We start from the raw sequence: 15,197 nt of genomic DNA on the forward strand, positions 1-15,197 counted from the left end.
GTGTTGGAAGATCATCTTGTGTTCCCTGTTTCCTGCTTCAGTTTTCTAACAACCATTCTGCAATGACCGAGGAACAGCACCATATATGTTTTAACACTGTTCAATCTAGGTAATGCACAAGGCTAATTGGTTGATTATTTGCATGATTTTCCTCTCCTGGTTGATTGGAATATACAATGCGGAATGGTCATCTTCTGTCAGCTTTGGTCAAGTGTATGTTGTGATGGTTCGCAAGAGAGAAAAGGTAAGGTGGGAGTTGTGAAATGGGGTCACTGTGATTGTTGTAAAAACACACAGAAATGGTGGAAGAACTCAGCCTGTTGTGCAGCATCCATTGGAGATAAAGATATATTACAGGCATTTAGGGCCTGAACCATTCATCAAGATATACACAGTGGACTGATTGATCTCTTCCTTCCTGGCTTTGCAGCTGTTGTGTGGTGGATCACAATGGATCTTGCAAACTGCTCTGCTGCATCTCCCAGTTTCTTCCAGGTGTGGCAGTAGCAAGTGGCATATTTCTGTTCAAATCTCCTCATCTCATTTATTTGTCCTGCTGTTTGCTTTGCTGGGATTCCTTGCTGGATATGTTCTCCTGTGGGCAGTTTGTCATCTCCTCCTCCTCCTCCTCTTCCTCCTCCCTCCTCCTCTACCTCCTCCTCCTCTACCTCCTCCTCTATTTCCTCCTCCTCCTCTACCTCCTCCTCCTCTACCTCCTCCTCCTCTTCCTCCACCTTCTCCTCCATCTGGCCTGTAGCTCTGGTCTGCCAGCCTTCTGTTCACTTCCCTCAATATATTCAACAACAGGACATCTGATTCTGAAAGCACCATTGGTTTGTGAAATGATGAACTATGGTGCTGGCAGTTAAAGCTGCTGCCTGACTGTTCCAGGGATTTGGGTTCAACTCCAACCTCAGGTGTTCTCTCTGCAGAGTTGAAAATTTTTCCATGTGACAATATTCCCCATAAACCCTACAGCTGCTGGTAAACTAATTGGCTACTGTATTGGTATGTAGAATCAGAACCAAAAGCAAGTTAATTGGTGTCTGAGAACAAGTTGCAGGTCTATGGAGCGAGAAGGAGTGAAATTTTTTAACTATGAGCTGGCATGGACTCGATGGACTGAATAGCCTTCTATTGGACCGTAAGAAGTGAGGAAGAAGTCTTAGAAATTAAAAGAAAACAAATTTCCCTCTGGTGGCATTTAAAGGCCATCATGAGGCTTGAAATGGCCAACACCCATAAATCATTCAGCCACCAATACACAGCTACTTGTTGATCCCTTTAAATTGCCTGGATGATTGTGTGGGTCTGGGTTGCTGAGGATGATCTTCTTTTGATGTTGCCAAATCCCCAATTAACACATGTAGCAGGAGCTGTATCATTTTGATGCAAATCAGCAATAAAAGGCCCAAATCAGTGTTCAACCTTGATAGACTTTATTAATCACCTAATCCACAGAATGCCACAATACCTATCACCTTTCCTGATAAAGAGACTGGCAAAATGTACACCTGTGTGGATGTCAGACAAAATTTGGAAACAAAGTAACATGCACAGTCCAAACAATGAGTGGGAAGAATCTAAATTTTGAGATAATTGCTTCTAGAACAATGGTTCTCAGCCTTTTTCTCTCCTCTCACATGCCACTTTAAGTAATCCCTATGCAGCAGGTATGGATGGAATCCCACCCAGAGGTATGGAAGGCTGGCGGCAAAACTCTGCATGCCAAACTGCATGAGTTTTTCAAGCTCTGCTGGAACCAAGGAAAGCTGCCTCAGGACCTTTGTGATGCCATCATCATCACCCTGTACAAAAACAAAGGTGAGAAATCAGACTGCTCAAACTACAAGGGAATCACGCTGCTCTCCATTGCAGGCAAAATCTTCGCTAGGATTCTCCTAAATAGAATAATACCTAGTGTCGCCTAGAATGTTCTCCCAGAATCAAAGTGCGGCTTTCGCGCAAACAGAGGAACTACTGACATGGTCTTTGCCCTCAGACAGCTCCAAGAAAAGTGCAGAGAGCAAAACAAAGGACTCTACATCACCTTTGTTGACCTCACCAAAGCCTTCGACACCGTGTGCAGGAAAGGGCTTTGGCAAATACTAGAGCGCCTCGGATGCCCCCCAAAGTTCCTCAACATGGTTATCCAACTGCACAAAAACCAACAAGGTCAGGTCAGATACAGCAATGAATCTTTCTCCATTGACAATGGCGTGAAGCAAGGCTGTGTTCTCCCACCAACCCTCTTTGCAATCTTCTTCAGCATAATGCTGAAACAAGCCATGAAAGACCTCAACAATGAAGACGCTGTTTACATCCGGTACCGCACGGATGGCAGTCTCTTCAATCTGAGGCGCATGCAAGCTCACACCAAGACACAAGAGCAACTTGTGCGCGAACTACTCTTTGCAGACGATGCCGCTTTAGTTGCCCATTCAGAGCCAGCTCTTCAGCGCTTGACGTCCTGTTTTGCGGAAACTGCCAAAATGTTTGGCCTGCAAGTCAGCCTGAAGAAAACTGAGGTCCTCCATCAGCCAGCTCCCCACCATGACTACCAGCTCCCCCACATCTCCATCGGGCTCACAAAACTCAAAACGGTCAACCAGTTTACCTATCTCGGCTGCACCATTTCATCGGATGCAAGGATCGACAACAAGATAGACAACAGACTCGCCAAGGCAAATAGCGCCTTTGGAAGACTACACAAAAGAGTCTGGAAAAACAACCAACTGAAAAACCGCACAAAGATTAGCGTATACAGAGCCGTTGTCATACCCACACTTCTGTTTGGCTCCGAATCATGGGTCCTCTACCAGCATCACCTACGGCTCCTAGAACACTTCCACCAGCATTGTCTCCGCTCTATCCTCAACATTCATTGGAGCGACTTCATCCCTAACATCGAAGTACTTGAGATGGCAGAGGCCGACAGCATCGAATCCACGCTACTGAAGATCCAACTGCGCTGGGTAGGCCACGTCTCCAGAATGGAGGACCATCGCCTTCCCAAGATCTTGTTATATGGCGAGCTCTCCACTGGCCACCGTGACAGAGGTGCACCAAAGAAGAGGTACAAGGACTGCCTAAAGAAATCTCTTGGTCCCTGCCACATTGACCACCGCCAGTGGGCTGATCTCGCCTCAAACCGTGCATCTTGGTGCCTCACATTTCTGCAGGCAGCAACCTCCTTTGAAGAAGACCTCAGAGCCCACCTCACTGACAAAAGACAAAGGAGGAAAAACCCAACACCCAATGCCAACCAACCAATTTTCCCTTACAACCGCTGCAACCGCATCGGACTTGTCAGCCACAAACGAGCCTACAGCTGACGTGGACATTACCCCTCCATAAATCTTTGTCCGCGAAGCCAAGCCAAAGAAGAAAAGAAGATTAGTAAGGGATTGCTTAAGGTGGCATGTGGGTGGGAAGGGACGGTTGAGAATCACTGCTCTAGACCCAAATGTTACTGAAATATTTTGCTTGAGAAAAATTGTCATTGGTCCATTTCCTTTGGAGTTATGAAACCGTGCACAAAACAAGTCAATGAGGGACGATTAAAACAGTGGTTTGCAACCTTTTTCTTTCCACCCACCTACCACCTTTTGCAATCCCTTACTCATCACAGAGCACCTATGGCATAGGGAATATTTAATGTGGTATGTGGGTGGAAAGTAAAAGGTTGAGAACAACTATTCGAGAAGTTTTTGCCCAGGTCGAGTATCCCTTTATCGAATGAACAACAATGAAGCATCTACAACTTACCAGCCTTTTACCACATTCTGTGGGTTGAGAACAGTCTGTGCACACAAGCTGGCCTTACACTCTCATCCCACCTCCCCACAATTCAACATCTTGCATACTGCAAAACTGTGAAGTATGTCTTCTTTATATATTATCATTCAATCCAAATTTCTTAATCTCTTCTTTCTTTATTGTGGCATTTACAGAATCATTTTCTTCAGTGAAAACAGATGCAACACCCAGAGTGAAACAAGCTTATCCATTTGGCTACGAATGAACATGATTTTTGGAGCAACCATGGTTTAAGATTAAAGGAACTCAGACAAATAATGATGTCTATTGTAAATAAGAGTATCATTCATGTGTGGTTCAGGAAATCCATAGTTTGTTTGAAATTCTCATTCTCATCTTATGACAAAGAGGTTCTTGCTGCATAATGGAGTCAAATAAAACCTGTCAATAGATATTCCTCACGTTGGCAAAAGCAGGGGTACAGTGCTGCAGGAGCTCACAGCAGCACCGCTTGGGCTCCTCGTGGGGCAGCTCCAGCACCTCCTTGTCTCCGTACTTGATGAACGTAAAAAAAAAGAGCTCTGCACCCCGGGTAAAACTAAGATCAAGTGAGCACAGCTACGTGGAACGCTGCCAATGGAGAGCAGCAACAATCATCAAGGATCCACACCGCTCAGCTGTTCTCGCTGCTGCCATTAGGGAAGAGGTATTGGTCCCACACGACTCGCTCAACCAGGTTTAGGAACAGTTGCTCCCCCTCCACCATCAGTCTCTTCTATGACAAACTCAATCAGGGACTCAGTTAAGAACTCTTATTTTTGCATGCTTATTGTTTTTTTTTTCCCCTCTCTGTATTGCATTTATTTATTTGTTTGCACGTGTACATTGAATACACTACCAATAATTGGTGATTCTGCCTCGCGTGCAGGAAAATAAAAGAACCTCAGGGTTGTATGTGATGTCATTTAATGCATTCTGATAATAAATCTGAAATCTGAAAACAACATACTGTATCAAAAAGTGTTTTGAAATATTGGTGTTGAGATGAGTGACAAAGGACAGGCACAAATTCCTGGCTTCAAAGGGTTGACTTTGTCTTGTTTTTTTTTGCCTTTTGTTCTGATCATTGCTGCTGTAACTTTTCTCTTTCTGTCCCCCTTTTCTTTTTGACTGAATACTGGAGGTCACACTGAAGATTTTGCAATGTTTTGAAACCAGTCTCCCAGTAGGAACAACAGATAGCTGTAAAATGAAACTCTTCTGTCTTACCTCCAGACGCCATCTGGGAACATTTGCAGCCACATTCATCATTATCAGTATCTTTGGTGCTGAATTGTGTACCAGAGGGGCTGAGACTGCTGGTCCTCCCGGCTGTTCCACTGTAACCCTTTACATGGAGCCTGTGAGATAAAGCGAACAGAACAGAACTGAAAGAATGCAGACAATCGCCAGGCCCATTAAAATGCTTCCTTTGACATTTGCTGCTCAATAATGGAAGGAAAAATAAATGAATTATTTTGAAAGAATAGCCAAAGGAGAGCTGAAAGTTAGACATAATGCCACACCAGGGAATGGACTGACTGAACTATGGGCTGAGATTTTTTTGAATTTTTGTCTGCCTTTTATGCGTAGACCCGCCAACAATTTCTGATCAGGAAAGGAACAGTCAAAGAATTGTGAAATAGCCAAAGATTGCCAACTGATTTGCATGGTTCTACCATCGACTTTGTATAAATGGCTCAATGCCATTTTTCTGGATTTGCACATTAATTGCTCACCAAACATTTTTGCAGATAATTAAATCTCACAATTAACGGTGCTAGTATTTTTTATCAAGCATGATAATTAGTTAAGAGTCTCAAATCCGACGACTGCTAATCAGTTTCTCGGGCCCACAAAATACAAAACAAAACTTGGACCGTCATTCCTGCGGTTAGTGAATTACTTTTAGAGATTTGAAAAATTCCATTTTTCTGTTTGATTTCTCTTCTCCCATGTTGTTTTTTTTTTCTTGTTTTCTTTCTTCTCTTTTTGGATTTGACTCATATTCTACTCCATTCTCATACTTCCATTTTCTTCTCAGATGTTAAACCTCACTGAATGAGTAATTATAAAGTTTGTTTTTGATTCCATAAGGATTCAGATATCCTAATGACGAGATTTTTTTCAGCTTCACACTTCGATATGTTCACACCCATTCACAAATATGTCTTTGTGTGATATCCAATATCTTGCCCTTCACTGCTTTGAACTAACCTGCCACTGTTTTGATCAGTTCGCCAATTCAAGCAATTTTTCGGGCCTCTAGGTAATTCTGCACAAACAACAACCAAATCCCCAAACTCACTTCTTATCGAAATTCTAGACTATAAGTCAATGCTTGGAAGAATTGTGATGGTCCGTTTCCCAGAGAAATCTTTCCTCTGACCAAACAATGGCCATTGCATGAGAACCAATTGCTTCCCAGCAGAGAGTTATTTCTTACTTTTTTGCAAGTTTCATGTTTCATTTGCCACGGGTTTGATCTGATGTGGCAGCTTTCCTTGTGGAATTTTGGGAAACATTTAGGCCAAAGTTTCTTTTTGTTTTTACGTTGTTCTTTTAATTCATTTTGACAAACACTTCAGCTTCCTGTGCTGAGTAATTTCAGTTGTTCAATCATTTAAAGCAATTCATTTATTGTCACCTAGATGTTGTTAAAACTCAAATGAGTTGAACTTGATCATTAAGGGTTTCAGGATGTGTTCTCAAGGCTAAAGAAATGATCAGGGTCTAATTTTATTGGAATCCCTGCAGTATGTTGTTCCAGTTAGAATGATCAAGACACTGGATTGATGTGTACTGACAGCTTTGTGGAGAACAACTGACCAACAACATAGTAGGCAGTTGTGAGTGAGAGATTTACACTCCTGGACTCTTTCTTTGACATCTGGCCTCTTGCCCATTCCTCAGGCTAACCATATGTTCAGGCATATAGTACAACTTGCTGAGCCGAGGGGCCGGGGATGCACTCTGTTCCTGGAATTTTAGCTTTATTCAAGCTAGAGTTATCACTTCCATTGCATCCACCTGAATGGGGTTGCCATTTGCATTTCAAATCAGGAAAGATTCTCATTTATATTTCTTTAGTCTTATGTATGTGCGTGCTTTAAATAATCCAGTCCCAACAGGGCCCATACGACTCCCCTGGGGGGCTTAACCTATTTAAAGGGGGCCATGGATTGAATATATTTATTCAATAAAATATTTTTTTATGTAGCTGGTAGGAGGGAAGCACAGAAGAAACAAACTAAACTTACTGCTTCACAGGACAGGAGGCCCATAAACTTTGTCGAGTCCAAAGGGGGCCAATTGAGAAAGAGTACTTTAATTAATAAAGAGCATTATCATGTGCTTTTATTATTTTGTGTTTTTACAGTTTCCACAGTGATTTTTAAATGATAAAGTTATAATTTTTGTCTAGCTGCTTCCAAATGTCTTCTGATCAATCAGATATTTAGAAAATGTTGAGAGGCCAGTAAGGCTATCAGGGCAGTCTATGAACAGGACCAAAAATTGTGTATCCAGGCTCTCACTTCCTTGAATAAGGAGTGTGGCGGAATTAGGAGTGAGTGTTTACAAGAGTTCAATATAACCACATGATTACTGTGGGTCACAATTGCAAGGCCCAAAAGGAGATCAACACAGTCAAACCTAATGTACTGATACACCACTAGCCGACTGCAGGGGGCGATCTCTGTACCTGCAGGAAGACCACTGGAGGACAGACCACACCTGGACGGCGGTCAATCAGCCGACCTGAATAAACCAAATTCCACCCGGCCGGCTGTCAATCACTGCCCGGGATATAATCCGGAACCTGCCCCTCCCGAGCCAGTCACTCAGGAATCACTAGTACAGCTACCACTGTGGCTGAGATTTTTAACTGAACAAAGCCTGCTGTACAGTCTTTCTCGAGTTTTGTGTCTGCTTACTGCTGCAGCCGTGCATCATACCTATAATGTTATCTTACCTCTGGAAAGGTATTGAAACTGAATTTTGGAAATAGTGCACTGCACATATCTAGTCTACAAATCTGTCAGAATCAAGCAAGGACGAAGCTGGATATTTTGCCTTGGATAGATGCATTAACAGTCAATGGGATCAACATCTGCACTGATAACGCTTATAAATTATCCTCACCATTGCAACCAACCAAATGCAAATTATTGTATGTTGGACACTTCATCTTTGGAAAGAGGTGACTAAGAGTTATGGTTGAAATAATGTGGCTCAGTATTACCTAAGATCATAAACTCCACAGAAAGAACAGGTAAAATAGATTAATGACCTGATTAATTGATACAGAAAAATGTTGGAGAATCTCAGCAGATCCCACAGCATCCTGAAGAGGCAAAGATATCCTCCCCCTGTCCTTTCATCTTTCCTCCTCCACCTTTTGTTTAGGCACCTGCCTACATTTTGGTCATTTACCTTGATGAAATATTGGCTATATACCTGCCTTCTATGGACTCTGTGAGACCTGCCGAGTTTCTCTAGTACTTTTGTGTATTCACTACAGTCTCATCTTCTGCAGACTTTCTTGTTTCATTCTAAAAACCTGATTATTTTTGGTTGTGAGCAATAAAGCAAATAATTGAACATCCACTTCAGTATTTTTCCAGTGTTTGCAACACTTTCAAGAACACAAATCACCAAATTACTTGTTTTAACCAGGTGTTTAACATTTAAAAAAATGAATGCATGGGAGTAATTCAAGATGGCAACACTGCTGGAGCCACTGTAACAGCAGCGCTGTAACTGGTGAGGACCCGTGGGGAACAAAGGAACAGAGTTGTAGCACTTCCGCAGGGTCCAGCCACCCAGTCATCTGCCATTGGCTCTAAATGGGCTTTGAACCCATTGAGGGAGCCAGCAGGGGTTTATATTTGAAATCCTGTGACAGTAGGTCTGCACCCAAGATGGTGGCACCTATAATTTGGCAGCAACCACAAGGGGTTGCAGAATACGGGGAAACGGAGGACTGGAGCAGAGCACCAGAAAATGGGAAGCTGAGGAGACCATGGCGGCAGACCAGTGAGGGGGCTCTGCAGCTGAGGGACCAGTGCATGCAGCGGGCAACTGGACACTCAAGGTGAGGAACCTACGGAAGCTGTGGTCTGCTGGCATCTGCTGTCAGGACACTCGTGCTGGGTTGTGAACTGCTGGAGACTGGTTCGAACTGGCGGAGAAGTGCCAGTTAGTGGAACCAGGATGCGAGGAGGTACCGAGAGCGCTGACCATGTCGGAGGTTTGGATCTGGAGTTTGGGTTGCCAATGGTTTGGCCTGGACTCTCTGGCTGCGGGGACTGTGGAAGCACTGGAGGTGAATCTACAGACACTCGGTGACTCTGACGGGGTCCTCTCTTCTCCTTCTCTCTCTCTCTCTCTCTCTCTCTCTCTCTCTCTCTCTCTGACTGTAGGAGGCACTTAGGCAATTCCTGCCGATGGGGAATCTGTCTGACTTGAAGCAGGCAGAAATAAATTTCATGTAATTTGACACTCTGTTATTACTATGACATTGTAGAGCGCGTCAAAAGAACCAAAGACTTGTTGATCCAAACCAAGGCTTTTATTAACTAAAAGACTGGAGCATATCACAAGTAGGTCGACCAGTCCAGAATGACCTGGTCTGGCAAGGAGGAAACCTTTAAGATCTGCCAATAGTGTGGCTACACTCTCAGCCAATCACAGTCATCCTACACGACCATCTGTACATATACACCTTGGTGATAGAATCTGTACTATCACAAACAATAAACTGAATCTTGAATCTAAGTGAAAAGATAAGGCATGGAAATAGGGCATCTAGCCCACCAAGTCCAGGTGAAAGATTAACCACCCATTTACACTCATCCTATATTAAGCCCATTTTTCAATTTTCTCATCAGTTGCCCTCAGATTCTATCACTCACCTAAACACAAGGAGAGTGGGATGGTTTGTTATGGACACCATGGTTAGTTATGGACGCCATGGTTAGTTATGGACACCATGGTTAGTTATGGATGCCATGGTTAATTATGGATGCCATAGTTAGTCATGGACGCCATAGTTAGTTTATGGACCATGGTTAGTTATGGATGCCATGGTTAATTATGGATGCCATAGTTAGTTATGGACGCCAAAGTTAGTTATGGACCATGGTTAGTTATGGATGCCATGGTTAATTATGGACGCCAAAGTTAGTTATGGATGCCATAGTTAGTTATGGATGCCATGGTTGGGGTAATGCTATTACAGCAACAACAACATGGTTTAGAATCTGGCACTGTCTGTAAAGAGTTTTCATGTTCTCCCCATGTCTGCGTGGGTTTCCTCCAGTCTTTTCAGTTTCCTCTCACCCTTCAAAAGATATGGGGGATTGTAGGCTAATTGAGTATATTTGGGAGGAACAGGCAAATGGGCCAAAAGAGTCCGATGCTGTGCTGCAGGTCCACATTTCAAAATTTTATTTTTTTTTTTTACTGAGACCAATTAACCCACAAACTCACACATCTTCATGGCCGAGGTGAAACCAGAGCACCTGAACGATACCCATGCGATCACAAGGAGAATGTGCAAACTTTATACAGACAGCCCCTAAGGTCAAGTTTCAATCCAAGTTTCTGGGTATATGTGGTAGCTTCTCCTGCAGCTTCATCAGTGTGCATTATGAATCTGTGATTTGAAAATAAATTGCCAATTACAGTGTAAGTCATTGTTACAAGCATATTTTAAATGGAAAACATTTTATGACTTAACCAAGGAGCATATCATGAACCACATAGAACTGAACATACTAAATACCTGTATGTAATTTAGAGTGAAGAGGAAAAATATCTATACATTTTACACCACTTTCTGCATTCAGGTGCAAAAATCCAGAATCAAATACTCAGTACTTTGTTCCTCTATCAGAACTGGGAAACTTCATATTTATTCCACTGTACAGCATGGGTGCTCTGTGTCACAGAGGGTTTTTTTTAATGCATGACTTAGTAGGTCATACGGAATCTGCCATTTGTATCAAATTCATTGCACTGATCTTTCTCCCTTTTTTCAAAGACATGAAGCAAATGACTAGAATGTTGTTTATACACTGATAAAATAGCAAATTACTCTTCTGGTTCGGTGAAATAACCAAAGGAAAATAAATACTTGTCTTTACACTGAGTTGACACTATGTCCTAAGCTAATAATTAAAGTCAGCCTTTAACAGGTCTTCTTGTTCTTTATTTTCCTATTAACCACACAATGAATTGTCTGGATTAATTACTAAAGTGAAAAGATGATGAGAATATGTAGCATTTCACCAGCTGTAGAAACAGATGCAACATTAAATTGGGTGTATTTATTAACACACAAAGACTGATGCATGTACATCTGGTGGAAAGTTGCAAATATTCCTCAGTTTTCTCAATTTTTTTTTCATTATATAGACATGAAATCAAATTCACATTTTAATTTACATTTGTAATGAAGATCTTTGATGGGAGCGCTGTCTAATAAATACCAAGCTTGACAACTGGATAACCACTTGGGCAGGTGAATCCAATTTGGCCTTCTATCAGAATCTTTTTCATTTTGATTGGATCATTAATTGATAGTTGTAAATGGCTATAGTTATTGCTCAATGCTGTTCTTCCATGCTATTAATGCCAGGAACTTAGTGAAGTAGCAGAGCTAACTACTCCTAAGAGAGCCTGATAATACTATACCATGACTGGAGAGAAAAACAGGACTAAATGCAGACGAAGGAAAAGGTCCAAATGCAGGAAAACAAAAGAAATTGGAATTTCTAGCCTGAATATCATCTTTTTTTTCAATGTGTGGACAATACAGATGTGTCATAAGAAAATGGGAGAGATGAAAGAGGGAGAAAAGACAGACTTTCAAAAAAATTGGGCGACTGAGCCCATTGAGTTCCAACCACCTCAAAGTAAGAGCAATCCAGATGGTCCAAGGCTCCCTGAAAATTATTTCATTTTAGAGATTTATCAAGTTTATTCGTGAACATTTATTGTGCAGGAGAAGAATACAGGGACATGGATATATTCCTTCTCGATTACTACTTAGCTGCTTCCAATGGTGCTGTGATGTTAAATTTGGACATTCTGAAATAAAATAAAGGCAGATTTTGAGTAAGAAATTGTAAACAAATTAATAGATATAAAGTCTTAAGTAAAATGGGGTGGGAAGATCGGACAATAATGCAGAAAATAGTTAAAATTGAATTCAAATACTTTCTTGAATGTTCAATTTCCAAATTCTCTTTTCTTTAGGAGATATTTTTTATTGAGGTTTACAATAATATAGAAATTAAACTGTACAATTATGTAAGGAATAGAAATTGTAAGAAAAAAAAATCATAATTCAAAACCCTACAACTACACTATACAAGGTTGGAAAAAAAAACTTGTTCTTCTGACAACCTGGAAACAGACAACATGGCATCAAAGCTTATAAACAACCATCAAACTTTAGATTGTGTTAATGGTCCACAAAAGGACCCCATGTCTCTAGGAAATTAGCATTTGAATCTTTAATGGCGCATCTATCTTTTTTCTAAACTGAAACAAGACATAATATCATTTAACCTTTGTGACTGCGTAAGTGAAGTTTTATCTTTCCATTTCATTCTGGTAAAAGATAAAATTCGATTTTGAGTTGAAGTCAGTAAAATGTCATCATCTTGAAATGATCCAAAAAAGAGCAATGTAAGGGCAAGGTTCCAATTTAACCTTAAAAATAACCGATAGCATTTGAAAAATATCTTTCCAAAATTTTTCTAAATGAGGGAAAGTCCAAAACATGTGAATTAAAGAAACAGAGGTTTAAAGAAAAGGAGATAGATATAATAGGACTAGCAAGGGAACAATTCTGAAATGCAAAAAAAAACATTCTAAATTATGCCCATATTCCCAAACTATGTTCAAATATTGGATTATCAGTTAACTTAATAAAGATGAAGACAAAAATAGGACCAATTTATAATTTCTAATTAACATAGCAAATCACTGCAAGTGGCAGAGCTATCACAGACTTACATATTTTTACAAGTCTATTCCAGTAAGATTAGAATTGTAGGATACTTATTGTACTCTTACATACACAAAGGCTTCCCATCATCCTGGTGCCAAAGAAAACAAATGAGGTGAAGGGCCAATGACTCTAACATGGTCAAGAATGCTTTGAGAGAATGGTCTTGGCTCTTGTTAACTCCAGTCAACTAGTTCTTGAACCTTTCCAATTTGTATTCTGCTGGAACAGGTTCTCCGCAGATGCCATCTCTTTGGCCCTAAACTTAGCCCTGGAACAGCTTGACGATGTGAACACCCACATCAGACTCGCACTTATCAACTCCACTTTAAACACAATAGTTTCAAGTAAACTAATCCCCAACCTACGTGACCTTGGTCTCGGCAGTCCTCTCTGAAATTGGATCCATGGCTTTCTGTCCTGCAGGCAACAATAACAGAGGTTTAATGAAATTACCTCCTCCACGATCTTCCTCAACACTGGGGTGCCACAAGGCTGTGTAGCCTGTCTTGATCTACACTCCTTGTACACCCATGAGTGTGTGGCCAAGACAATTTAAACTCCTTTGATACATTGGGGGTTGACACCACTGTATTAAGTAGTATCTCTAACAATACTGAAGTGGAATACAGAAGAGAGACAAAGGGGTTTGTGATTTGCTAAACAAGAAATCTGAAGATGCTGGAAAACTGGAGCAATACACAAATTGCTGGAGGAACTCAGTGGGTGAGGCAGAAGCCATGGAAAGCAATAGGGCCAAAAACCCTATGTTGTGTAGGGTAGCTTGATGTCTGGTCAACGGTCCACCCTCCATGTCAGCAAGACCAAAGAGATGGTTATAGTCTTCCAGAGGAGGGACTGAGGTCACTCCCCAATCTCCATCAATGGTGCTGAGATGGAGATATAAACATCTCCAGTGTCTTGATCTGGTCCACTCACATCGATGAAGTAGCCAAGAAAGCGAACTTGCACCTGTACTTCCTCAGAACTCAGAGGAAAGTTGGCATGTCACCAGCAACCCTTAAACTTTGCATTATCAAGGTACATTACTGTGTGGTATGGGGACTGCTCTGCCCAAGACTGCAAGAAACCCTAGAGGGTTTTGAACATAGCTTAGATCATCCCACATAACCACTCTGCACTATCATTTTCAGCTAAAACTCCTACTGTTTTGGAAAAGCAGCCAAAATATTAAAAGACATTACTTCAATCACACTCTCTGTAACCACCTCCTATTAGGCAGAAGATTCATGTATCACCAGGTTCAAAGTTCCTTTCCTGCTGTTATCAGACTCCTGAATGAAGCTCAAAATATTAAAATTCTGTTGCCTTTGGTTCTCTTTATAGCTCTACATTTTTGTACTTTTTGTCGTTGTATGGGATGTCTCCTGGTCTCTATCCAATCCTCGTCACTGCACCTTTGCACAAGTGACAATAAACTTGATCTTGGATTTGCCTTATTCTAGAGGTTAAAGAGAAAGTTCCATATAGTTGCTCGCTGCCCATTGTCTCTTGGTTCTTACCCACAAAATGTTTCTGGAGTGACTCACCTCCATCTTCCCCCTCTTCCCAGTATAAACTTGTGGTCGGATGGTCAGATCCAAGCTGATCTGAACAAGGCAGCACTTTATCACTTTGCACTTGCTTTAACTATTTTGAGAGGCAATTAAACTGCACATCCAAGCTGCGCTAGTTGTCAAAGCGGTCAAAGTGTTTGACAGCTCTCATAATTGCAAACATTCAAAACCACTCAAGGGCATCAAAAGTTAAGCATACTGAAGATTTTAAATAAGTGCTTAAACCTTAAACTATATCTTAAAATGCATAAAAAATTAAAACAATTGAAGTCCATAAAAAACCCACAAATAATAACTTACACTTATCTTTTGCTGTCTGCTTTTCACTGAATTAAATGATGTTAACAGGTGTAGCAAGTTCAGGCAAGCTTCCCAGAATACTGTTCTCAACCACTCAGCTCCTCTACAAGTTCAATGTCATAATGCAGTGTCAGAAAATCCCAGCTCATCAGATGCCAGAGTCCTGAAATTCCCTACCTGTATGAAGGTCAAAGCCAGAAGCACACCATGGACATTGTTATTTTGTCCAATGGGCAAATTGCCACAAGGTTTAGAGAGAAATGTCTGGGATAACAGGTCTTTTGAAACAAGTGTACATGAAAAATATAGGTAAAAGTTTACAAACTCTTTGGAAGCTGAACGAACATTTAAGTAGCAGGAGTATGATTCTGAAAGATTAATATCGGAGAGATTTTTACTCAGTCACAGTCACCATGGGAATAGGTGAAACAAATCAACATTAATTCAACCACAATTTGAATTTACCTAAATAAACAAGTATTTCCTTAAAAATTAACTGAATG

The 15,197-nt window shown here is 41.2% G+C and overlaps 1 protein-coding gene across 9 annotated transcripts in view; it reads right to left on the reverse strand.

The window, feature by feature from the left end:
* The window catches only part of LOC138741554 (angiopoietin-2-like), a 193,407-nt gene that overhangs the window by 14,587 nt on the left and 163,623 nt on the right, over positions 1 to 15,197 (reverse strand). For 6 of the 9 annotated variants that reach the window (XM_069895799.1, XM_069895798.1, XM_069895809.1 and 3 more), the window contains one exon: positions 5,029 to 5,159. In XM_069895799.1, the coding sequence (XP_069751900.1) occupies positions 5,029 to 5,159 (131 nt within the window). Of the gene's footprint in view, positions 1 to 5,028; positions 5,160 to 10,261; positions 10,457 to 11,771; positions 11,893 to 13,185; positions 13,238 to 15,197 lie in introns of those variants that run through there. The other 3 variants (XM_069895805.1, XM_069895803.1, XM_069895806.1) reach the window with 3 other exon arrangements.

The sequence above is a fragment of the Narcine bancroftii genome, chromosome 8 (assembly GCF_036971445.1).
Source record: "Narcine bancroftii isolate sNarBan1 chromosome 8, sNarBan1.hap1, whole genome shotgun sequence".
NCBI classification, from domain to species: Eukaryota; Metazoa; Chordata; class Chondrichthyes; order Torpediniformes; family Narcinidae; genus Narcine; species Narcine bancroftii.